This window comes from Hyaloscypha bicolor (assembly GCF_002865645.1).
Source record: "Hyaloscypha bicolor E unplaced genomic scaffold K444scaffold_15, whole genome shotgun sequence".
Lineage (NCBI taxonomy): Eukaryota > Fungi > Ascomycota > Leotiomycetes > Helotiales > Hyaloscyphaceae > Hyaloscypha > Hyaloscypha bicolor.
Genome location: NW_020194517.1, coordinates 1,901,682 through 1,926,869, shown reverse-complemented (window position 1 = coordinate 1,926,869; position 25,188 = coordinate 1,901,682). Strand labels below are relative to the sequence as shown.

Sequence of the window (25,188 nt, the reverse complement as noted above, 5' to 3'; positions counted from 1 at the left end):
GGGATGGAAGATAGAATGGAAGAAAAGTCAATAGAGAAAGTAGAACCCGTTTCAAGATTTGTTATATATCAAATTACGCATCTTCTTGCCCCAGTAGCTATGAGATAAACGAGGATGGTTTGTAGCCGAAGCGTTTAAATAGTGCATGAGTGAATTGGCCGGCAAGAGTTGGGATAGAGTTTAGTATGAAGTGGATCTTCCGCATCCATCTTAAAGACACTATTCTCGTAGATTTCACAGTGTGAGTGCAGGACTGGTCGAATTTGGATCCCTTCCATTTGGCAAAAAGAGGGGGTGGGTAATGCTAAGAAATATGAGAATTCACGTGCATCATAATTAATCTCAACGTAAGAAGAAGGGAAACACATGCTAAGCGTTGTGGTCTAAATTTTACGGAAAAGAAGTAAACTATCAAGCAACGGTCACAAAAAAGCCCTTCTCACCCTCCCTCTGCACCACCGTCCCCATCTTCAATATCTCATCTCCCACTGCTAACCTGAGCCTCTCCGGTGTCGCTGGGCTATCCAGTACCAGCGGCTCATTTACTCCATTATCTTTCCGCGCGCTCATAACCGCCATCCTCAGCGCAAAAAGCACACTCGCACCCAAGAACAGCGGCGGTTCCCCAACACCCTTAGAACTCTGGATACTCCTCAAATGCCCCCATTCCACGCCCTGCAAAAAACTGACATTGAATTCCTGCGGAATGTCGCTGAACCCAGGGATTTTATATGTCCCAGGCCCAGTCGTCGCCAATTTCCCGTCTTGTGTCCAGAGACTTTCTTCCATCGTATACAAGCCCAATCCCTGCACAAACGCTCCTTCAATCTGGCCGTAGTCGATAGCAGGGTTTATCGATCTTCCGATGTCCATCTTGATATCTGTGCGGAGAACAGTGTGTGAGCCAGTGAGGACATCGAGCTCGACCTCAGAGATTGCTACGCCTTGCGTGAAGTAGTAGTACATTGGTTTTTGTGTCTCGATGTTGTAATTACCCCATGTATAACCGATGCGAGGCATTTTCCAGAACCCGTTTGCGGAGAGGTTTACGCGTTCGAGATAGGCGGCATGTGCGAGTGTTTTCATGTCTGCGTCTTTGCCAAACTTCTCTCGAAAGGGGGCCAAGCGTTCATTTAGCTGATCGCAAGCATCCTTGATCGCCATGCCGTTGAGATCACTTCCCGATGAAGCCGCAGTCGGGGATGCATTGGCGATCTGGTAGGTCGTGGAATCTGGCGTAAAAATTGCGTCAATGGGGACGTTGAGTTCTTGGGCTGCGACTTGCACCATTTTCGTGTAGAGTCCTTGACCCATTTCTGTTCCGCCGTGGTGCAGAAGAATACTACCGTCTGCGTAGATCTTCACGCTAGCCCCAGCCTGATTCAAGTGAAGTGCTGTTGCGAAACTCAATCCAAACTTGGTTGGGATCATGGAGATTCCACGTTTTCTCCATTTGTGAGAGGCGTTGAACTTTTGAATGGATGCGAGACGAGCGTCGTAGTTGGCTTCTTGGTGGATTTGGGAGACGAGAAGAGGGATGTGCCAGTCTTGGTCGATTTTTTGGAGGAAAGGGGTGAGTTGTCCTTCTTTGTAGAGGTTTCTGAGGCGGAGTTCGTCAATGGGGATGTGGAGACCTTCGGCGACAGCAGTCATGTAACTCTCCGTAATGAACATCGCCTGCGGTCCACCAAATCCTCTGAACGCTGTGTTGCTGTGTGTATTAGTCTTACACACATGTCCCCGGATCAGTACATTCGGGATCTCATAGCAATTATCAAGGTGAGTGCAACATCTATCCATCACCGCGCCAGACATATCTTGCGAGAATCCAGCGTTGTCATACACATCTGCTTCAAGGGCAATCAATTTTCCGTTGGAGGTGCAGCCGACCTTCCACCGTGATTGGATCGGGTGCCGTTGGCCAGTTGTCATCATGTCTTCGTCACGATTCAGCATGCAACGCATTGGTCGTCCTTCTTTCTTTGCAGCAACGGCGAGCAGGCAGGCGAGTTGTACTGAGCGTGATTCTTTGCCGCCGAAAGCACCGCCCATGCGTTTTACACGGGCGTCCACGCGGTGACTGGGAACACCGGTAACTTGGGAGACGAATTCCTGAGTTTCCATGCTAGGACGAGAAGTTAGTAGTGCTCCAAAGCTTCATGGGTCGAGATCGGTGGGGTAATGGGTAACCGGCGAAACCTGACCCAGAACCCATAATCTATGGCTGAAGGAGACTTGTACTCACGTGTTCTGCGTGGAAGACCACACCTCAAAGGTCTTGTCCTCTAGATTTGGAATAACCAGCGCCGCATTCGTCTCCAAATAAAAGTGTTCCTGCCCACCAATCCTCGTCGTTCCTTCGAACACCCTCTCACACTTCTCCCACACATCCTCCATTCTTTCCTCAATGGCGGCACCTTTTTTCAGCATTTTCCCATGCTTAAAGAAGCTTCCCGCTTCGATCGCTTCATCAATTGTAAGTATAACAGGAAGATCCTCATATACAATCCTCACAGCTCTCGCTGCTGCTTGTGCCCGAAGCGCCGTTTCGGCGTACACCAATCCGATCGGCTGGCCATGAGAGAATACTTTTCCGTCAGCAAAGAAAGGTTCATCCTTCACCACCGAGCCCCAGAGATTAGCTTCTTTGGGAATCGAGTTCTTGTCAACATATCCCATAGCCAGTCCTAGTCCAAGAGCAGGCGACCAGTCGACTTCAACAAGTTTAGCATGTGCTCGACTAGAGAGAACCATGACACCATAAAGCTCTCGATCTTGAGGCGGCATATCGTCAACATATTGTGCTTCCCCGGTGTTCTGCTTTAAAGCTGATATATGCGGGATTTGCTTCCCCACGATTTTCTGCTCATGCGGATTATGATTGTCCCTTGAGCCAGACGAGATACCACGATGAACCTCGGTTATTAGATCAGGATCAACTTTTCCTAATTTCAAGTCCGCGATGACTTCATGCCAGAAGCGGAAAAACAACGAAATGGCTAGTGTCTTGCGGTAGGTTGGCATCCCTCCTGGTACGCCGAAATTGAGATCGAATTCTTGGGCCAGTGCAGCCGTTCCTGAGTCAAGTGTGGTGGAACTGTGCCATTGCTTTCCGAGAAGGGCTTTCATTGTCGATGTTGCTGCGACGGTCTTGGGTGCCATGCCACCGTATACCAGTGAGATTTCTGAGACTAGACCGTCGTCGTCCAGTCTGACTCTAAAAGCAGCAGTCACAATTGCGATATCGTCATCCTTTCGTTTGGATTGCTTGTATGCTTTGGTAATCTCTATGGCTTTTGGAGGGGGTAGTGGGATGTGGATATGAGTAATTACTGCGTCGTCGGGGAGCGTAGTTGTTCGATAGCCAGTAAAAAAAGTCGGCATCTCCAGGTTGAACTTCACTCTGGATTTGCTTTGGGCAGTCAGAAAAGCTCCACAAGCTACCAAAACGGGGTTGATGTCTGAGATGGGAGATGCGGTTGCGATATTGCCGGCAAGTGATGCGACGTTCCGAATTTGTCTCCCTGCAAAATATCGAAGTTGCTTTCGGATGGCTTCCAAGACAGAACCCCGCTGTCCCAGTCTTCTTGAAAGGTCTCTGCAAAATGCTTCAACATCGGTCAGTGAAGTGTTGGCACCCAAAACAACCTCATAAATGGTGTCGAGGTCCACGTCATTGCTAACAATATCGATCTCACGAAGTTCCTCGATGTCAGATACATAGATTGAAATTGGGAAGGACGAATTCTTGAACCGGACTTCGACTTGGACTTCACTCGCCCCACCAACTACCTTTGCAGACGGATATGCATCTTTGATAAGTAGCAGTTGTTTCAAAGTGACTGGACGAAGCCAAACGTGTGTCGAGTTTCCATAAAATAACGGGTTCTGGTCAAATTTTCTCAAGGCTGGCGGGAACAGGAGTTCGGTATTGGGTGAGTAACAAGCAAAGTCATATTGTGGGACTCCATGCTCAATCTTCGGAACTGATGCATCAAGCTGGCTGCCGATTTTCGTGCCTTCAACTGGAGTACCGTCTGAAGATTGCTTCTCGTTTGATTTGATGGGCTTTCCATAAGTGGTACCACTGATGCTGGCAGAATCGCTTTCGTCGGGACTGCTGATAGCGCTTTCAGATGTGCTGGAACGCTCAATACTTCTTGTTTCTGAAGAATCCTCAGAACGTTTCGGTGATGAGCTTTTGCCTGATGGAGAACTTTTGCCTGCCGTTTTGGGGGGGTCTTTGCAGCATCCACCTGGTCTGCCACAAGAGAAGTTGCTCTTGACCGCACCCTCAGACGTATATGAGATCTCCGAACATTCGCTGTCGTGCGAGACTTCAGCGGTTTCGCCGGACCCAACAATCTTCCCCTTCAGATTTTCCGTGATAAACGTCTTGGCAGCTTGCAGAATCGGTTTATACCCAGTACACCGACATAAATTTCCGTCCAAGTGGCCCTCAAGCTCAACATCACTTTCACGCAGTCGGAACTCCTTCGTAGCTGGGACATACGAGTTCCGAATCATGGCGTAAAGTGACATCACGATACCAGGTGTACAGAATCCGCATCTAAGTCTCATCAGAACCCTTTTTACGATATACTTTTGAGGGTCATGTGTACTCACTGTGAGCCATGCAGTTTCGCCATCCGTTCCTGAAGTGGGTGGGGATTCTCAGAATTCCCAATCCCTTCGACGGTAATGATATGTTTGCCCACCACTGTTCTCGTAATATCAGCGATCCGCTCCCGCATCAGGAAAAGGAGATAGACCCACCTCCGATCAAGGGAAACAAACAAGCATTAACCGCGAGATGCTTCACTCTTCCACTTCGTTCTCGACTCGTATCTAGAGTTTGTATGACAACTGTACATGCACCGCATCCTCCCTCACCGCAGCCAAGTTTCGTACCCTTGAGGCCGTGCTGTGACCGGATGAAGTCGAGGAGTGTCCATTGGGGATTCGGATCGAAGAGCTGTATTCGTGTGCCGTTCAAATAAAATTCCAGCGGCGTCTTCTTGAACACTGCGGTGATCGAGGGGTCCAGCTCCATTGTCTCTTTGTAGAAATGGCGGTGGGCGGGGGAAGTGGAGAGAGAGGAAGTATGAGGAGACGTGGCGAAGTCACGGTGAGGGCGTTGAACCTGACCGACATCTTGAATCTGGATTTCGGAGTGATTTGGAATGTGGGCACGCCACAAGCCACTGAAGTCAAGAGTGGGAAGTTAGAACGGGTAATATCCGTGTGCGAGGAGGGGACGAGTTTGCGAGAGGTTGAATGGCGAAGTGGGGCGAGGTGTGTCTAGCTACAAAAAGTTAGGGCTGAGACGATCCCCTGATCACGACCCCTGAAATGCGGCCGCGCACCCCGCCCCCACTACTGCTTCCCCACTATTGGACGACTAAAGTGTACTTTTGTACACCACCTTTGAGTGAAGAGCTCCGATGAAGAGACACCATTCCATGAGAATTTGAAGTTGGCGGCAAATATCAGGCCACCCACGGGCAAGAATGGGATTTGATTGACCGCCATCTGTCCCTCGGCCAGATCCCCCCAGCACCTTGTCTCTTTCTCTTTCTTCATCACCCGAAAACATCATCGCTCTTGCGAGCTCACTCCAGCCAAATTTCTCTCCCAATCCCCATTTCCTTCGACGATGGGATCACAGAGCCCCCCTTTCCCCCCTCTCGCGGACACAGAACTCTTCACCCCGCTTCCCCTTGGTGCCATAACCCTCTCTCACCGAATCGTCCAGTCACCATGTACTCGAATGCGAGGCGACCTTGAGTCCCCAGGTGTCTGGAAATGCGGTGATGTAGCCGTGGAGTATTATTCTCAACGATCAACCAAAGGTGGATTGCAAATCACCGAAGCAACAAACATCTCTCGCCTCTGCGGCGGCTACCCCGGAATCCCAGGAGTCTTCACCCCAGGCCAGCTCGAAGGGTGGAAGAAAGTTACTGACGCAGTGCACGCAAAAGGGGGCTACATCTTCTGTCAGATCTGGCATGTTGGAAGGGGCACTGTACCGGCACTCATCGAAGGACACCAGACGCTAAGTTCGAGTGATACACCGATCAAAGGGAAAGCTGTCAATGGTGATGAGTATGCAGACTTCCCACCCCGACTCATGACTGTGGAGGAGATTGCAGATGTAGTGAAGCAATTCGCAGACGCTGCGAAAGCGTGCATGGAACAAGCGGGCTTTGATGGAGTTGAGATTCATGGGTTTGTCTTCCCCAACCTCCCTCTTGCCAGTACCAATTGGCTTCTAACCGTAGAACTCAGAGCGAATGGCTACCTCCTCGAACAATTTCTCCATGACAATGTGAATAAACGCACCGATGCCTACGGTGGCTCGATCGAGAATCGCTGCCGCTTCCCACTTGAAGTCATCCGCGCAGTCACTTCCGCAATTGGCCCCGAAAGAGTCGGCATCCGTCTCTCGCCCTACAACTACTACCAAGACACGCGAGACTCGAACCCAAATAAACACTGGGCGTACCTGTGCACCCAAATCGCAGAACTTCCCAAAGAAAATAGAGTTTCGTATGTGCATATGATCGAGCCGAGGTTTGACGAGGAGCTCGATGAGGCCGGTAAGATGGCTGCTTTGGCAGCGTACTCGAAGACGCCGGTGGAAGGCGTCAAATTTGATCCCAAAAGGGTGAATTCTCTGGTTCCGTTCAGAAATATTCTGAAGAAAGGAGGAGTGAGGTTCCTTGCTGCCGGAGGCTTTGGTAGGGAGAATGCAGAGGAGAAGGTTAGGACTGAGGATGCGGATGCTGTTGTGATGGGGCGGTGGTTCATTGCTAACCCGGATTTGGTGAAGAGGTTGAGAGAGGGCTTGCCGTTGAACGCTTATGATAGGAGCACGTTTTATGGGGCAGATCCTAAGACCAAGGGCTATACTGATTATCCTTTCTTTGGGGAGGGGAAGGGTGCTTAATTTCTTTGCGAGAGAGAGGAGATTAGACTCACGATTGGCACACATAGGGAATAGAGAGGATATACTGCTGCGTATTTGATTTTCAAGAACAGACTTGATTGACTCGGACCGCTTGTTCTTGTCATCTCACCTCGCTTATTTCAACCAAACCGGCTTGGACGACATTCTTAAATCCAGACGATTCCTTGCCAATCCCAAGCCCATCCTCAATACTTGGCTCTTTGAAAGTGGACCGACCGAACGATTATGGAGCAGCGTGCATCGGGATACAACACCAACTTGAATCACCGCTTCCAAAAGCGGCTTTCTCAAAGCTGGAAGAGTCTTGCGTTTTGCTCTGTTGGTCGATATAGAGCTGGCCCTGCTCCACACCCTCCTGGTCGAAGTATTGTCTCTGGTATGAATGCATAGCTTCAGAAACCATTACTAAAGCTGAACAATGTTGAAGAGCAGTTAGAGAATAATGATATTCTTGTTTGGATATCAGCCCCAGCGGCGGCTGCTCTTAGTGTTGGAGTAAAACAGAGCTGAGCGGATTCTTTTGTCTATAAATTTCATGGGGTTCTGGTAAGATTAGAAGGATTGTTCATTGTAGAACGAGAGTTGCGTATACACGTACAGGGCTTCCCTATGTTTTGTGTTGCGATCCCATTCTTGTGCGCTTGTTAAGGAGGGCGGAACTAAGACGACAGAAAATATTACCCCGAGAACTTAGAGAGGGCGGAGTGAATGCGAATGGGGATGTATTTGCTCGGTCTTCGCCAGGCGGCTCAGCACTCGCAGTCCTTGTTGTGAAGTGAAAGAGTGAACCTTACATCGGAATGCTGACGTGCTCTTCTTGGCTACGCTTTCTTCGTCTTGTTTCTATAAGGGGTCCTATTTTGGCCCCGACAGCGCTTACTCCGGAGAAACTTTTGGATCCACATTCACGTATATACACATAATAAGGTTACGTAACTCAGCCTCATCATTCATAACGTTTCCGGTTATGGTGCTAATATAATATTAATTCAGCTAGTGCTCAATTTGCTTCCTTTTGCTTCGGATCTCTTAATACTGTACTCTACCCGCGCGCATAGGTAAGGAAAGGGTGATGCGTCAAATGACATCAGCTTTATTCGCGAGGAGAGGAAATAATAGTCGGTTCGACCTTCTTCGCGCGCTGCGGTTGGAGATGGTAAGAACCAAAGTAAAAGTGCTGGACGTGGGGTCCAAATGCTGCGTCTTGGATCTTCGAACAGACATATGTCGGCACGCACTATCTACGATCCTCATAAACATGCAGCAGAAGTTGATCGGGACTGTGCTTGTCTTGCTCAACTCCAACACGACAGCCATGCCCGACGCCGACTTTGCTTCGATGCTTGGTCTATCAGAGTCAGCTCGAATCGATGCCGTTGCAACGCTTGCCCAACAATACCAGCGTTTCTCCACGTCCGCGCCAATCTCTAATTTCCCAACTTCAAATTCTCTCTCACCAAGCGGGCACGGACTTTGCCCCGGTGCTATCATGCTTCTCGAGGATAACGATCCACAGCGGGCCCTAGATTAGGCTCAGGGGCAATGGACATACCCTGTCTGTTGCAAGGGAATGAAAGCTATCCCCCGCACAGAAAGATGGTTCGGATTGCGCTTAGGTACAGGTTCTTGCTGGCACAGCACTTGAAAAGTCCCCATGATATCATATACAGTTGCTCGATCTGCTGGCAGAGGGGTGGGGAGTTTTTGGGTGGGATGGGAAATGAAGAGTGGCGACATCATTTTGAAGATCATCTAGATTCGGAAATGCACGTTTGTGTTGATCGAAAAGGCTTTCAGAAGAGACAAGTTGACTGCAAGGTTAGGGACTGCTAGGGAATCTACACCTAGGCGAGGGCTGAGGTGAATATTCACCAACGCAGAATGTCCACTCTGACGCGACAATTTTTTTTAAGGAAATTAACAATAAGAATAGGGCAAGGAAGAACCTTCAAATAACAATTCAAAATCGATGATCTTTATCAAACAGAGTAAAATGTGGATTTAATACAGAAAACCAGGAAGGCTAGGGGAAGAGCGAGCGATGAGAGAAGAGAGTAGGGAGATAGACGTATAAGACGAGATAGCCTGATCGTAGACTAGGTGAGAGGAGTTAAATATAGTACTGTACATCTTTTCACTCGAAATTATTCATGTATAATTCGACATTGTTTACCCAAATTCGAACTAAGTATTGTTCTCAATCACGAATAGAAAAGCTGCACCACGTCTAATACCGTAAAATACAGTGAGCGGATCGGAACCAAAGCTAAGCTAAGCTTGAGCCGAGCTTGAACAAAAGCAGCGAGAGTTATAGAGAAAGGGTTCGAAAGTGTGTAGACATTCCGGTAGAGAAGCAGGCTCACCTCATTAGGAAATACACTCCCTTCCTGATACGTATAAGTAGCTCTGTAAATCCACTGGGAAAAAGAGAGAGCAAAGCCAGAGGTATCCGTTCCTGGACGGGAGCCAAGGCCATATTTCTCAAGACATCAGCGTTTTGTCTCCGTTCTTATTGAATCGAGTGGGTTTGTCTCATCAGCAACTTAGCTGCTGCTTCCAAGCAGCAGTCTCCTCCTCTCCCTCGACGTCAAGGAGTCTCCCCCTTTCGTCCACTTACCCTCTTCGTCGTCAATGTTTCTCGTTGCGGTGGCGATCTGTAAACCAACATCGTGAACTTGTACATACCGTAAAGCAAAGCCAACCCTCCAAATACACTGCGCACAATAATGGCAATTAACCCCAAAGGCCACTCTCCCCACATTTTATGGAGCAAGTGTTTCAATGTCCTCACTCTCCTGTAATAATCCCATTCGGGCAGCAGGTACACGACATGATCAGGCTCTCTTCCCTTCTTGCTTTCGAAACCGAAGAATCTGAGGACTTTGTCCCATGAATTTAAGTCTTGGTCTAGTTGCCCTGGTTGATGTTGCCGCTCAAGAGCATACCACCGAGATGTTCCGCAGTGCAGTCGCATCTGCCGCCTAAATCGCCGCAGGGTTGTTGCGTACATTCGATTGTGGAGGAGAGGGAGGAAAGGCTATAATTCAAGGGGATCTGTGGGGCGTATATGTTCGGCGGAGGGGACGAGAGGGAGGGGAAGATTGGATCCAAATTGAGGAGGATCTCGGTGTCATCGTTCGAGATACTGATGTTAAAGAGCTAGAAATTGGCACGTAAGTAAAGATCGCGCAGCGATAATTGGGCGAATTCATATGCAGGATCAGATGAGAAAATGGAGTATATACTAGGGCGTTCTCCTCATGGGTAATTTTGTGGCCCCATTCTCGAGTCTGGCCGTTGTTGGACAACCGTAACATTGAAGCTTCGCTATAATGAATTGGCCAGGCTCCACCACTGTAATGTTTCCCAATGAATCCGAGCAGAGATCAACAGAAGAATTGGGGTCTGCACTGCTTGACAGAATGCTGGCCCCGATTTGGAGATGCAGAAAGCAGACCACGGCAAGGCTCAGTGGCCGACTGGCGTAATGGCATCCCACCATTTTGAGGGAAGCATTCCGAATGTCTCAGAAGAGAGCCATCCAGGTAAGGATAGCGACAGTAAAAGCGTCGGGAACTTTGCTTATGGTCACTTCAGAGGCTACAGTGCCTTGAAGATGGGGAAAATGATGAGAACGGCAGTTTGAATCCTGGTCCAAGATCCCCTCGATAACCTTACGGCTAGACCAAACGCCAAGTCACATGATAGCGCGACCCACTTCATATCACCTCCTCCCTGGTCTTCCCTTTCTTCCCTTTCTCGCGAAACAACACACCATCCTCTCCACCGCCCCATCATTACAACCTCAATGTCTTTTCGCTGGCTCACCGACCAGCTCCAAAGATGCCTTTCCGTTTCCTTGACCTGCCTGGGGAGATCCGGAACAAAATCTACTATCAGACCATTCTCTGCAACGTCGAGCCTCCAAATATGACCCTCATCCATGAGGCTCCCACCGAACTTAAATACCTGCGACACAGGTTCTAGCCACAAATACATAGCACCTGTCGGTCTGTTAGCAATGAGGCCAGTTACATCACGGCCAAAACAAACCTCCCCGCCAAGATTACGATCACGATTCATTTGCCGAAGTTCGTCCTATCGTCGTGGTCAAATGCTTGCCTATCTTGGTACTGGATCAGACCAATCTCAACAACCTCAAATGTTTCGTCATATCCCACGAGATAGGTAAGCGTACCAATGACTGAGAAACACCAATGTCTCCGCCCACCTTTGTCCTTCTGCATCGAGACCTCGAAATGTTCTGCGAAGGCCTCTCACATTTCCAATTCACCATCGAACAACACCATGAACATATTTCACAAATAATTACTCTTGTAGATCCTTTTCAAAATGGGCCTCGTACCTCGGAAGTCTCTTCCCGGAAGTTTCAGGATATGCTCATTGCTCCCTACCGCCTCAAGCTGCGTGGATCCCCCCATTTTGTGGCCAAGGGTGCTATCTCAGATGATCTTGCTGTTGCTGCTATGGCGCAGATTACTTGGCCACGGATGGGAGATTACGAGATTGTTCTCTCGGAACTGGAAGAGTTGAAGGCGAAGGGAAATGAAAGTTTCCGAATGGGGGATTTGCCACTTGCCAGCGAGAATTGGTCTAGGGCCTTGATTAATATGCGTCAGCTTATGCAAGGTCCGCCAGGCGCAAAGCTGGAGGGCCAGACTTTGTCAATCGAATGAATGCGCTATACTTCAATCTTTGCTCAAATCGTGCTTAGAATCATATCAAAGCTATGCGAGAAAATCTGCGAGATCGCTCTCTTGTTCGAGCGTACGGGGATAGCTTTTTCCACGCAGTAAATGGAGCATGAGACCCGGCAGAACTCTTCTTACTTTTCCCTGGTGTCACTTGGACCCATCTGATCAACAATTGATGAAACTTTTGCACAGGGAGGTGGTTGGGTGTAGACTTATTGGCGACGCGTACTTCATCAAACAAGCTAAGAGAGCCATTAAAAAATGCGATTGCTTTAGTGCCCGGTGATGCCGAACTTGAGAAAGAAAAGGAGAGAATTTCTCAATGGAGAAGGCGCGTTATTGGTTAGGTACATTTTTACTCCGAAAACGTTACAGATTTCGAGCTCTACTTCGTAACTGCTTCCAGATCCCAGAAGGAGCTGATGATTCAACAATTACCTCCCCCATTGATTCGTAGACGACATTTCGAGCCCCAACTCCAACTCTTACTCACAATTCATCAATCCACTCCAAGGCTGTCGATGGCTCAATACGCTCCCAGCAGTGTGGATTGATATACGTATTCCGAACATTTCCTTTTCCGTCCACCAGCAGCGCCGCAGGCACCGGAACCTCAAACGAATCGTCTCCATTGCGAGCCACCAAATCATGCCCAAATGCCTTGAACGTGGGGCGCAATGAATCAGGCATAAGAAAGATAATCCCCAGTTCTCTAGCAAACTTATTCCCCAGGTCTGAAAGAACGGGAAACTTGACTTCATTCTTTGCTTTAGTCGAGAGCGAACTGTTTGGAAGTTCTGGTGAGATGGCAACAAGAGTGACACCTTTGGCTTGGATCTTATCGAGATTCAGTTGCAGAGAGCGAAGCGCGAGGTTGCAGAACGGGCACCATTCGCCACGGTAGAAGGTGATCAGAAGGGGCCCTTCCTTGAGGAGTTCCTCGCTTTCAGTGTGTCAAATGATTTGGTCTGATTTGATTATAGCCTCTAAATCAAATCATAATTAACTATAATCAACTATAGTTGATTATAGTTAATTATTTAGTCACGTGACCTCGCACGTGCGCTCGAAGTTTAGAAAGCGAGATAAGGCTAAAATAAAGCTTGGGCTAGCCCGTATCCGGTATCGTTTAAGGTGCTGCTTACTAAATCGGGTATCGCGCCGCTTGGTAAGCGAAGCAGCGCGAGCCGAAAGCGTTAAAACCTCCTCGGTTTTCTAGTACTTTCTCGCTACCTTATAAATCTTATTATTATAAATAAAATAGCTAAAAATAGGCACTCTTATAAACAAGTGCTTTAAAATTAGGGGGTTACATATAATTAGACTCTTATTAAATAATCTACTAGATTCTAGAGGATTTATATATAAATAAGTAATTTTCCTTAAGTATTACGTGGTACCAGTCACGTGGCACCACTGCACGTGACTTAGTGTGAAGCCAGTGCTTTTAGCCCGGCAGATAGCCTTTAGCTTAATTCAAGCTCTTTACTACCACTGCAATATTACCTTATTGTGACATTAAGTTACTTCCTTTCTCCTTACTTTATATATAAATATCTCAATAACTAAAGCTTTAATTAAGAAGCTTTCGACTATAAACTTATTTATTTTTACTCGATATATTCGAAAATGTCTGTAATGGGCACACGTGATGGCGTATGGACAGGTATTAGATATTGTGGATCTAGTTTCCTATTTTGGGTAAAGCTTGCGATCGGAATCATACGGGCAATCGGAATTATACGGATTGCATAGGATCGTGTTTCCTAGTTAAGTAAAGTGCTTCGCAGGCTTGGCTAAGTACTAGGGAACATATAGGGAGACGCTCCTAGCTTTGGAAAGGGGTATTAATTAGTCTTTTATTAGAATCGATTCTTGGAATCAGTTACACTTGCAAGCGTCACTCTGCAGCTTACTTACCTTGACTACTTGTGTATTACCCTGCTATTACGTGCCTTACAATGTCTCAATAATCTTTAATTAAACTTAATATCCTTCAAAATAGGGAGAAATAAAAAAATAAAAAGAGGTTTCTAACGAGAATAACCAGTTTTTTATACCTGATTTAGACTAGATTTATACTCTTATATAGATATTATAAGTTTTGTTTATATCTTATTAATATAGCCGTTAGTTATTTAATAATCTTTTAAGTTACTTGAGAAATTCAAGTTTTTTTAATATTATATAATAATTATAGTTAATTATAATTGAAAATAATCATAATCAACTATAATCAACTATAGTTAATTATAATTAATTAGCCTTGATTTTTTTTTGGGACACATAGCTCGCTTTTGACTTCCTTGCCTAGAGCATCGCTCAATGCGAAGGATGGCAGCTTGTCGCCAACTTTGATCGTGGATTGGTCTTTGAATGCAGCTTCGAAGGCAGAGTTTATGCCATTGATGGTCTGCCATACATGGGCGAGAGCATTTTTCTAGAAGTTGTCATAGACGACGCTGAGCTGGGGTGCGAGGCTCATGACTAATTTAAGTGGAAGGGTTAAACAGGAAGTGCTTGTTTTGTACACGGAAATAGACAGTAACCGAGATCCAAGGTCAACGCACGCCCAAGGTCAATGCACGCTCAAGTTTAGCCGAATACTCGATATTAAATACTTAATTATTAAATAACTACTAATTGAAATAATAAACTTCTTTAAGTTCTATAAAGAGAAGAAGCCAAAATTTAATATATAATTTTTTATTAATTAATCTTCAATTTTTAATAACCTTAAACTTAGCTTTTATTAAAATATTAAAAAACTTAATAATTTTAATTTAATATTTAATAATTATGTCTATATGAGTTCTTTAAAGTTAATATTAATAATAATACTTCATTATATATAGAGGTATAAATATATAATATAAAAAGTTCATATTATTATATATTACTTATAAAATTTTACTTTTAACTTTAATTTTTAAATAAAATATTAAAAATTCTTAAAAGAAGCTTAAATTAAGAAATAACTAAAGAAATTATATAATAAAAGCTTTCTTATATAAAACTTACTTAAAATAGTTATATTTCTTATATTAAATAGTTATATAATTTGTAATTTATTATAATATAATTTAATAATATAAATAATTAATTTCTGCTTTTAAATATTATTATATACTAATTTGCATTTAATATATTATTTATTTTATATTCTTTACTTTATATAATATTATAATATTATAAGAAATTTTTTTTAGAAATACTTTTATTTACCTTTAATTTAATTATTTTTAATAAAAAGGGACATGTTTTTAAATAAAATATAAAACATATTTTATTTATTTATTAAAGTAAACGACCAGACGGCAAGCCCGCATCAGGAAACCGCGACCCCCGTATCGGGCAAGGCACGCGCATAGGCCCGCCGCCGCTTTTGCGGGGTATAAAAATCTCGCAACTCCATCGCTTGCTCCTTTCCCTTCTTCCTTCCTTTTCAACAACCCAATAACCTCCGCCTCGCAACGCTCGGTGCTTGTTCTTCATGCGTATTCGGCCCTTCTGCCTAGAATCCTACTCCTTCCCGCCAGGCTTCCCTGATCGGCCACGCCGCAGCTAAGGAAGACCGCACCAGCGAGATACGGGGCAGCTTCAACCAGAATCCGCAATCGCCCCTATAGCTTCGATACTGCTAAGCAGCTATAATGCGGATCCCCTCGCAGGTGCGCCTCGCATTGGCTGAGTTACGAGCTCGATAACGTCCAGACCCTCTTGTAATCTGCCTCGTCGTTATACTATTACCGCCTCTTACTGCAGCGTGCTCCGGAGACTGAGACGCCGTAGATACGGCCTCCCCTCGTTGCAGTATAATGGCCAGTTACAGAAATGCCTTACGACGATGCGGCCTGGCTTCTGCCTAGCTATGCCCCAGGTGCCGTAGGTGGATGATACGTTAGGAGCTTCCTGGTGAGTTTCCCCGTTGCCGCAGCATATGTCGTATTCGTCTTGATTGCGTAGCCCTGGGCTGATTCGAAGCGGCAGGATCATTACGAGGGCTCTGCCAGGAGCATTTCCTTGGAGGATCTGCTAAGGATCCGCTAATTGGACCGCGCCAGCTACAGGATTAGTAGCTGAGACGCCGGACGACGGGAAGGACCTGGAATGTGCCAGTCTACTAGTCTGCCTGAAGCCTTCGGACGGGCGGAGAGGGCAATATCCGAAGTCATATACCCCCTCCTCGTATAACGATCCTTGCTTCTTCCTGCTTAGCTTTTCATGGCCTTGCCGACGATCGAGAGATAATACTGAGATCGGCCGATCGTGGTATATAGTAAAGCGGGAGTAATAGCTGCGGATGGGTATATTCCGGTATAAGAGTGCAGGATCGACGGTAATAAGGCCTTGTAGCTGCGGCGGGATCTCTCTGTACGAGAGGGGCCGTATTAATACCGAGGTATTTTTACGGAGAGGGTATTAGGAGGTAGAAGAGAATGGCATGGCATGGCATGGTACGGCGGGCCATAAGGCATATTCCGGTTCTGCAAGGGCAGTACGAGAAGCCTATATGAACCTATTAATTTCCCCGTCTCTGCTATTTCTTTTTGTAATCCAGTTATATAGCCAGTAGCCAGCGGAGAACTTCTCGAATACTCTTAGTTATTTCTACGTACTCGAGATAGCTACTCTTGCCTTTAAACCTTATATCTATAAGCCAACTGCTCCGTACTCTAAGAGTATAGCAACCTACCGCAGACCTGCCCCGGAATAGGTTAGTATCCTTAATAAGCTCTAGTATATTATGTCGAGTAGTATATTACTTAGTACCCCGCGGCCAGTAGCTGATAATAGGGGCTATAGGCCCGGAATCCGAGGTATATAATGGAGTTGTATTGGCTTGTAGTAATAGTAACTGACTTGTGGGAATCTGACTAGGTACCGGTACTGTTTTCGGCGGTAGTAATAAAGCAAATAATAACGAAACCAATAATGACCGAGACCTTCCCATAATTGAAGAATTACTATTTACTAATCTATAAGTATAGGGCTTTATAACCGGGGGTCGAGGCCCAGATAAGACGAGCGGAGTTGAGGAGGTAGTAGCAGATGAGAGGGGTGGCTCTATTGACTAGAGCAGGTTAGTACAAAGCAGTAACTCAGGCGGGAGTCCAGGTGAGCTATATTTACTATACCTTCTATTATGGAAATGGACGGCCAATTTTTCTAATATAGTATAGATAATCCAATTGTTCTCCTAGGTAACGGCAACTTGAGTGCCTCCGAAGCCGAAGCTAATAATATTAGTCTTTATACCGAAAGTGTAATAGTACCAGGCGCTGGACTTTTTGATAGCTTAGAGACAGCCATTAACTCGAAAACTCCGGCCCCTCTTTGTAGTTCCGATAGATAGTACGATATTAATGACTTCCCCGAGCCGGCTCTATACTTGCGGCTTGCGGAACAAGGAGCTTTGATGCCAGGCTCTCTGCCTTATATCTCTTCTTTATGCCTCTCGAGCGAGCTATTATATAATAGTATTAGTACGGATTCCAAGGCAACGAGCCCCTTTTCGAGCCCGCCTCTATGCCATTACAGAGTATTGCCAGAGACCCAGCTCAGTTAAGAGGGTCGTCTTTATACCAGTCGAGGCATGGTAGACAAATACAAGCTGGTTAACTATATGCTCAATACTTTCCTTATTAATAAAGGGGCGAGGAAGTAGCAAGAGGTGGAGTAGGTACAGGAGAAGGATAAAGGCAATAGTGAGGATAAAGATAAGGGGCTATAGCAAGAGATAAATATTATAGTACCGGTGGTAATGGCCGAAAGGGCTAGTAGAAGCCCAAGACCGGCTAACCGACGGTAATTGCTTCCTAACCTCGACCTATTTCCAGAACCGAGTCATAACGAGGCAGGAAGCCGATATAATCGTAATAGCGATAACGAGCTCAATAGCTCCGATTTGGCTGGGGACAATAAGAAGAAACCATGTCCTGCCAAGCGGAAGCAGCTATTCTTATCTTATAGTGGCCCAATATGTAAGAAGCGCAGGCGCCCTCTTTAGTAAAGCCCTCCCTATTAGTATTGACCTCTCTCCAAGCCCTATTACTAGTATCCCAAGTCGCACTTCCCTCTTAACCAGAGGTCAAGAGTTGCTATAAGCTCGAGTACCGAGGGCCGATTGCCTTTACCGGCGCCTTCTATACTATAAAGTATAGATATAATAATACCGCTTAATGACTCTAGCCTTAGTTGATTATCCAGAGCTACTCTACCGATACTAACCGAGATCACGTTCCGTCTGTACTCCGTATACTACTATTTCTTTACGGTAGTTGTCCGGAATGGTTGTAACGGGCGAGGACTCTCTCTTGCCCAGGTTATCTGACTTATCGCAAGTACCGGCCATATAGGGAAGATCGACGACTTTACTATTAAGCTAATAGAGCAATATTCGTATCTCTTAAGTAGCTTTAGCTGGCATACCTCATCCCGGCTCTCGTCTAGTAATACGGCTCTATTGACTATTGCGGAGGCAGGCCGTAACTATATTAATGTAATATAAACCGGACCCTACTATAATAGAGCCGTTAATATTAGAGCTCTTGTATTGTAAAGGTACGAGCCGTTAAGTAGTAATAATGATAGTGGTTTAAGTAATAGTAATCCTAATATTAGTAGTAACAATAATATGTATTCGAGCGAGGCTAAGAAGCAGGGCGGTTTGAGTATAAGAATGAATATCCCATAGGACCCTATAGACGAGTAGTACTTGGTAGTATAGAAGAAGGAGGGCAAGCCTTGGGACTGGATCTTTAAAAAGTTTTCAGGCAGGACTTATCCCGTAATATGTATATACTAGAGTATGGTTCATTCCAGAAGCGAGTAAGCTTTCTCTTATAGGTAGACAGAGAGTAGCTCAAGTTCTATATGCCTACTTGTCTACTGGGACGAATATCTAATAAGGACCTTACCTTTCTGTCGGCTAGTCCCAATACGGGAGTATATACGGTCGAGGGAAGCGGCGTTTAAAGTAAGGCAAATAAGAGGGTCAGATATATGAATGGAATAATATAGAAGAAAATAGAGAGGTTATTATCGGAAGCAGATATAAGGCATATTGTATTTATAGGAAACAATTAATATATTATATAATAAGTCATATATTTATTAATATTCCTGGTATTATTATATTATATAGTTCTCTCTCTATCCTTTTCAAAAATAAAACCCCCCCTAACCAAAACAATAATACTAATTCCCAGTACTCCTGCCTATATATTTGCCTATTCCTCCTTTCTCAAAGAGGTTATTGCCCCGTCAAATGCCTTAATTATCCTATTGTATATTACTATAGTTATGGAACATACCTGTAAAAATGTCCCTATCCCTAATTAGAAAGAGAGCAGATCAGAGCTTGCGAGCTAACGGCTTGAGATTCTCGAACTCCGGTATAAACTCCGTAATAATGTTCTCAAATCGATTTTTGCCTATATAGCCCTGCTTTATATTAGTAATTTCTGTATATATCCTAGTATACTAACCTTATAGTATATTTGTCTTTGGTCTTATTATCTTCTTGGGGTTTTGCCTGCCCGTATTTCCGTAGCTATATCAAATATATATTTATACGAAGACATAAAAAAATAACTCGAGGTTATACTAATATATATAACCTTTGCCTTTAAAAACCTTGATTGCCATGAATTATATAGTACCAGTCCGGTAACAAGCCCTACTCGGTATTCCGTCTAGCTTCTTTACTAAGTTCAAGTTAATTAGTCTTTCTTTTGGGATATCTTTGGCAGGGAGTTTGGTAATAATAATATTATTTTCGGAGATATCCTAATAAAGAATCTTTCTATTCTCGAGCAGTAACCTATAATCTCGGATAGTATTATATAGTACCTCTAAAAGCTCTCTGGCCGATTAATATTCGTAGAGAGGTCGTCTAGCTAGTAAAGTTACTAAGTAGTAGTTTACTCGGTTGCCGTATATCTTACTTTCGTAGTTTATTAGACTATCGGCTTTGGCTTCTTGAATACTATTAATATTATTCCGCTACTACTCATTCCGGTAGTCTACTAGACTATTAATTACTATTTCTTAAATACTAGGAGCGCCGATTGTATCTAGCTGGTCTTCTTTATATATATTTGTTATACTAGTATAACTAGCGTCGGATTTGGACCTCTTTAGTCTATTACCCTTATTAAGTCTTTTATCTCTTTTTCTTTTCTGCCTAGAGGAAGAAGTTATAGTACTACCTATACCGATTTCTAGGCTAATTAAGTAAGCCATACTACTCCCTGACTTTCCCCTAAGGCTTGTTTTCGAGTATGTCCGGCTAGATTCTGGACTACTATTAATCTAAAAAGCTTTCTTTGACGGCCTCCGTAGCGACCTAAATTTCATGGCTTATTGCAAATGTAAGATAGTATCCGGATTGCCGTTAATAGTAATCTGCTTATAATTGAACTATATAGTAATACCCGTAACTCCTTTCTCTTTTACTAACTTTAATAGTTCTTCCTCCCGCTGCCTTTTATTAGACGGCCAAGCGAACTTTATAATATACTCCCAGTCCGTTGAGCCGGATCTCTTCCCTCAATAATATATTATTCCCCGGTATACTATTGCTTTTATTAAGGCAATTAGCTTGTTTTCTAAAGAGATCCTTATATCTCGAGTAATAATATACTTGCTATTGCCATTATACTTAATAAACGTATTTAAACCCAATTCTGTATTAGATATTAGTATATAACCGGCAAGGACCTTAATAAATCGCTCCGGCTCTTTATAAATATTGAACTTCTCGGTATTATAAGGTCCAGATCTATTAAATACCCAAAGCCGTATTAGACTTCCGCAGATCATAAAACCAGGTACAAATCGCCGCTCTGGTTAATTTCCAAATACTTTATATATATACCCTACTAACTATACTAGTATTTTTATAGATTAATCCTTATCAGGATTCTGTTTGTATTTCCTAATAACAAGTATATTTGACTAGTCGTACTCGCCTTCTGGTAAGGCAGTATTGGTAGGAGTAAGGAAAATATTAAGCTTGTAATTAGCCTCCGAGCCCCTTAATACTTTATTTACTAATATATAATACCTGCGGCCAAGTTCACTGAGAATAATATCCTGGAACTTTATAAACCACTCAAAAAAGGGACCCTGAAATAAAGGTTCTGGCTAATTACTCTATTAATTTTCTGTATATTGGGCCCTTGATTCTTTATAGATATCCTTTATATTATTTGTCCAGACCTTTCCTTTGAAGTATTACTTATAGAAGCCTCTAATATTATAGTAGATATGCCCTATAAGTTCCTCAAGTATCCGCTAGTTAACTTTATCGTATATTTACTTAATCCCTCTCTGAGAAGCCGAGCTGGATTATAGTAGCATATTAAAGATGGCTTTCTTAAAGGCAGTCGGTAGTATTAAAGAACTCATTCGTATAATTAACTCAAATACTATACACCAAATATCCGTATTATTTGAAGTCGGTATACCAGGTTTATTCCTGATAATTAGTTCTATAAGAGGAATAGATAATGTAATATTAATCTGGCCTGTATTAATGCGATTATATAATATACCAAGGTTACAGGAAACTGTTCTGTCGGATATTTGCAAAGGTAGGATACAAGCTGCTAGTTTATTTGCCAGAGCTAGAATGAGGTCGAGTACTAGGTTTTTGGCAGCTATATAGATTAGCAAGGAGTATAGGTAGAGGAAGTTAGGCCATACCTGTAATAGTAGCTATTAAAAAGATAACTTGTACTATATCGGAAGAAATAGTAATACTTAGATCTATATATATCAAATGAAATAGATCTTAAAAGGTATATAATCCTTCTTTAATAGGGTTATATCTGATATTTTCCAGTTCGGAGATAGTAGCTATAAAGAAGATAATTATGAAAATGAAAGAGGTAAATTGGGTAAAGGACTTCGAGTACAGTTAGTTACTGCCTTAATTATATAATGTTTCGTGACATTTCTAGAACCAGTGGCTTTGGTTAGTATAGCATATAGCTATAGCTAGCGAGTATACCCCTCTCCTGTAATATATAATAAAACACCTATAATATTAAGGAAATATAGTAATTAGAGGAGCGAAAACAGGGCTAGTGGTTTGAAATAGTAGGAACGGGTGCTTGGAGATAAAAGGAACGGGCCGGTTTTAATATAGCTTTTTCTAAGGCTAATTATAACGGAAAAACATTATATAATAATTTAAATTCTTTAAATAGTACATAAAATGAGTATTAACTCCCTAACTATAAAGCCAATCCAAAATCCATTAGGTACTATTAATAAAACCATTAGATATACTATACTAAAAAAAACCCCCGTACCTCTATTTCCTTAAATTGCATATCCTATACCTTAAGTAAAGTAGGAATGCCTTAGAATCTTTTTGAGTTACTATTAGCTATTTGTATATTGCCTATAATTATTATTATATACTTATATATTCCTTACTTCATAAGTTTAATATAAGACCCTAAATAGATACAAGTCATAGAGCCGCAATCCGATGTCTTCTGGTAACCCTCTATTATTGGGCCGAATATATAATTATTAATAGGAGTAGATAGGTTAAAAGGGTCAGGACAATCGCATATCCTATAGTATAATTACCTTCTAATTATTAGCTAAGGGAGAGAATAGGGCATACTTGAGTAAGTAATTATTTGCTTAAGTAGAGATTACTCTTTTAATAATAGGGATATATCCGAGGAATATAATATTTATTTGAAGATTTGGGAACTTGGGGAAATTTGATAGATCTCTTGGTCTTATATATAGCCTGTTCTATATATGGCTTGCGGTAACTCGGGCTAGTAGGCTCCTATAACTTTATTATATATTGAATATATAATAAGTAGCAGGTTATAATATATTTACTATACCTGTTTTTGTCTACTAGTAAGGCTAATACTAGGCGAGTTGGCGGTCCTACTTTATATAGTTCGGTAGAATTTTTTCTTATTACTAATTAGCTCTATACTTCGGGGATCCGCCTGGAGCCTTATTCTACTAATCTGAGTTAGCTACTTATATTGCTAATTGCTTAATATAAATAATTTCTTGGCTTTTCATTTTATTAAATAGCTCTTTATTCGAGATTTTCTCGAGTATTCTCTCGAATTCGAATCCGCCTTTTGCCCTAATAAAGGAAAGGCTAGTGGACTATAATTCGGTTATAGGATTAGTATCCATTGAAATGGAAATAGTCTATCGGGGGGAGCTATATAATGACCTTAATAGGGACAGAGTTTACGAGTACTAGTATATAATAGTTATTTATAAGCTTAAGGACAAATTCTATTATAGGATTTATTAAACTTGTATTCTTGGGAACTTTAACCTCAAACTTGAGGATATCTCAGATATTGTCTTAATACCTACTAAAGCCTACTATTTACTGGTTCCTCCAAAATTCACAATAGCTCCTGAAGACTTGCCCGAAAGCTACTTTATTAAGAGGCCACGGCTTAGTACCTATATACCATTCAAGCCGATAGAGATAGGTGACAGAGTTCTCAGAGAAGTTATAGTTCTGGAAACCCTTAGAACCCATCCGTATCCAAATATTACAGAATATATCGGCTGCCAAGTTCGTAATGGTCGGATTATTGGAATTTGCTTTGTTAAATACTATAAAACCTTAGAGAAAAGGATAAATTCTGGGAGCTATAGGAAGGTCGCCTTTAGGTATACGGATTCGAAGCGTCTACTTGAGGATTATAGAGGATTTCTATCTGGAGTCGAAAGTGGCATTTAATATTTGTATTTATTTAGTCTGATTTATAATAATATTAAACCTACTAATATTATATTAGATAATAATAATAATCCTATTATTACCGATTTCGATAACTACTGCCCTAATAGACAGGACTTGGAAGGAATGGGCGGTACGTGGCTATAGGCTAATAAGGGTACGAAAACTGCCCTGCCTAGTAATGATTTGGATACTTTATGGGATATTCGGGAGTGGTTAAATAATAGTAGTATTAAGAATTTTAAATTCAAAGAAGGATGAGTAGAAGCTATTATAACGGGAGCGGAAGGAATATATAGAAAGGATGGCAAGGTTTAAAGGCGCCGAAGGGATTAATAATAAGCTATTAGTACCTCTGAATAATCAGAACTTCTAGAGTTATAGAGCCATTTGAGATGAAAATTATATAATATAAGGCTATTGAATCTTATTTGTTTATGCCCCAAATGAATAGCTCTTCCCCTCCTCAAAATATGCCATATATAGGCTAATATCTCCCCAGATACTCGGGGCTCCGTCGGTAGCAGAGTTAGTAATATTATTCTCAGACATCCCCGTAAAGTATAACTAGCTATTATATTATATAATATCTTTAAAAGCCCTCCGGCTGATTCATATACATATTATTCTTATATATACCGGCTGACCCCTTAAACGTCTCTGGAGCCCTCCTGCTCATTATAGAGGCACTATGTTTCAACTACAGATATGTATCCCTCGAAGATTATTTATTACGGCTCGCAATGGCTATATTAAATCAGAGATATCGAGAATACTAGGAGCAGAGGAGAATACTATCAAAAGATATCGTAATATAGACTCAATACAAGAGTAGACTGAAACCTCTGCCTCCTAGTTAGTTAATCAAGAGGAATTATAGTACCAGCAGACAGGGCGGCGTACTAATACACACCAGAACCTGACCCATACGACTAATAATCTTGAGGATAGTACGCTCGAGGCAGCTTTCTTTATACTCTCCCAGCTCGAAAACTTTGCAACTATTATAATAGGCGCATAATTTGTTATACAAATTCTGTATACCCTCTAATTATTTTTAATAGTACTAGGAGGATTTTAATTTGGCGGAAGGCTATATAAGGATCCCAAAGAGTTAAATTTCTGGGACCTTGCAGCCGAAGCCTAGTATATTTTCAGCCTAAAGGGTTCGAGAACGTATTAAAGCCTAAATTCACCAGGGTATTTCGGTCAGTTATCGGGATTATAGAGCAAATCATATAGTATCGAGCCCCACCACTCTTGCAGAGCCCGCAAAACGATAACTCTTCCTGCAAATAATATCCTCATTAACCTCTCGAGTTGCAAATAAGAGATCTTAATTAGGCGAGGCCATTTGTTTATAACGTATTATCGAGGCAATGCAATCAGATACTAGAATAGGTAGCCGAGTTACATGTATACTATATAGATATATAGTCCATTTTTACTTATCTGAAAGATTAGAGCCTAAAGTGGATAGGTGTATATTCGGTCTAGTATCGGATTACTAAGCAAATCAGATAGTATCGAGCCCTACCACTTGCGAAGTCTATCTTTGTCCGGTATATGAACCGCCTCCCTCTCTTCTACCGTCGAGCGAGGGTCGGCTTCTATCGGCTCAGCGCGACCCACTTCTTTGTCACAGGCACCTTCCTAGGCTTTCCGAGGTAGTAGCTTCTGCCACTGCGAAAGAGAAAAAAAAAAGGCGACAGTTTGATAGTCTTGGAATCTCCAGCTTAATCCTTTTC

General features: G+C 43.0%; 6 protein-coding genes across 6 annotated transcripts; 2 read left to right on the top strand and 4 right to left on the bottom strand.

Moving 5' to 3' along the window:
- Positions 1 to 355: 355 nt before the first annotated feature.
- Positions 356 to 5,193, bottom strand: K444DRAFT_659476 (xanthine dehydrogenase-like protein). Its single transcript, XM_024886357.1, has 4 exons — positions 4,777 to 5,193; positions 4,627 to 4,720; positions 2,246 to 4,570; positions 356 to 2,125 (listed from the first exon to the last, which is right to left on the bottom strand). The coding sequence occupies exons 1-4, from the start codon at positions 5,051 to 5,053 to the stop codon at positions 412 to 414; spliced, it is 4,410 nt and encodes a 1,469-aa protein (XP_024743223.1). The 5' UTR covers positions 5,054 to 5,193; the 3' UTR covers positions 356 to 411.
- A 272-nt stretch (positions 5,194 to 5,465) lies between these two features.
- K444DRAFT_581164 (12-oxophytodienoate reductase 1) lies at positions 5,466 to 7,137 on the top strand. The gene is made up of 2 exons (XM_024877731.1): positions 5,466 to 6,228; positions 6,289 to 7,137. The coding sequence occupies exons 1-2, from the start codon at positions 5,657 to 5,659 to the stop codon at positions 6,947 to 6,949; spliced, it is 1,233 nt and encodes a 410-aa protein (XP_024743222.1). The 5' UTR covers positions 5,466 to 5,656; the 3' UTR covers positions 6,950 to 7,137.
- A 2,400-nt stretch (positions 7,138 to 9,537) lies between these two features.
- Positions 9,538 to 10,061, bottom strand: K444DRAFT_607735 (uncharacterized protein). The gene has a single exon (XM_024879229.1). It carries the CDS (start codon positions 9,978 to 9,980, stop codon positions 9,558 to 9,560), a length of 423 nt encoding a protein of 140 aa, XP_024743221.1. The 5' UTR covers positions 9,981 to 10,061; the 3' UTR covers positions 9,538 to 9,557.
- Positions 10,062 to 10,160: 99 nt separating this feature from the next.
- On the bottom strand, positions 10,161 to 10,586 carry K444DRAFT_169107 (uncharacterized protein). The gene has a single exon (XM_024870719.1). It carries the CDS (start codon positions 10,470 to 10,472, stop codon positions 10,215 to 10,217), a length of 258 nt encoding a protein of 85 aa, XP_024743220.1. The 5' UTR covers positions 10,473 to 10,586; the 3' UTR covers positions 10,161 to 10,214.
- Positions 10,587 to 10,762: 176 nt separating this feature from the next.
- K444DRAFT_659474 (uncharacterized protein) lies at positions 10,763 to 11,673 on the top strand. The gene has a single exon (XM_024886356.1). It carries the CDS (start codon positions 11,188 to 11,190, stop codon positions 11,665 to 11,667), a length of 480 nt encoding a protein of 159 aa, XP_024743219.1. The 5' UTR covers positions 10,763 to 11,187; the 3' UTR covers positions 11,668 to 11,673.
- Positions 11,674 to 12,174: 501 nt separating this feature from the next.
- On the bottom strand, positions 12,175 to 14,098 carry K444DRAFT_518422 (AhpC-TSA-domain-containing protein; the record flags this gene model as incomplete). The annotated part of the gene is made up of 2 exons (XM_024873861.1): positions 12,175 to 12,624; positions 13,970 to 14,098. Coding segments are annotated over 2 exons (579 nt in total), but the record flags the coding sequence as incomplete, so codon positions are not given.
- Positions 14,099 to 25,188: the final 11,090 nt, after the last annotated feature.

Excerpts from the sequence above, each read along its gene's own strand:
- K444DRAFT_169107 (XM_024870719.1), bottom strand. The coding sequence starts at position 10,472 with ATGGTGGGATGCCATTACGCCAGTCGGCCACTGAGCCTTGCCGTGGTC.
- K444DRAFT_659474 (XM_024886356.1), top strand. The coding sequence starts at position 11,188 with ATGTCTCCGCCCACCTTTGTCCTTCTGCATCGAGACCTCGAAATGTTC.
- K444DRAFT_581164 (XM_024877731.1), top strand. The coding sequence starts at position 5,657 with ATGGGATCACAGAGCCCCCCTTTCCCCCCTCTCGCGGACACAGAACTC. Across the intron at positions 6,229-6,288 it reads GATGGAGTTGAGATTCATGG|AGCGAATGGCTACCTCCTCG; the intron begins GTTTGTCTTCCC and ends CGTAGAACTCAG.
- K444DRAFT_659476 (XM_024886357.1), bottom strand. The coding sequence starts at position 5,053 with ATGGAGCTGGACCCCTCGATCACCGCAGTGTTCAAGAAGACGCCGCTG. Across the intron at positions 4,721-4,776 it reads TTTGTTTCCCTTGATCGGAG|TGGTGGGCAAACATATCATT; the intron begins GTGGGTCTATCT and ends TTACGAGAACAG. Across the intron at positions 2,126-2,245 it reads TGGTCTTCCACGCAGAACAC|CATGGAAACTCAGGAATTCG; the intron begins GTGAGTACAAGT and ends TTCTCGTCCTAG.
- K444DRAFT_607735 (XM_024879229.1), bottom strand. The coding sequence starts at position 9,980 with ATGTACGCAACAACCCTGCGGCGATTTAGGCGGCAGATGCGACTGCAC.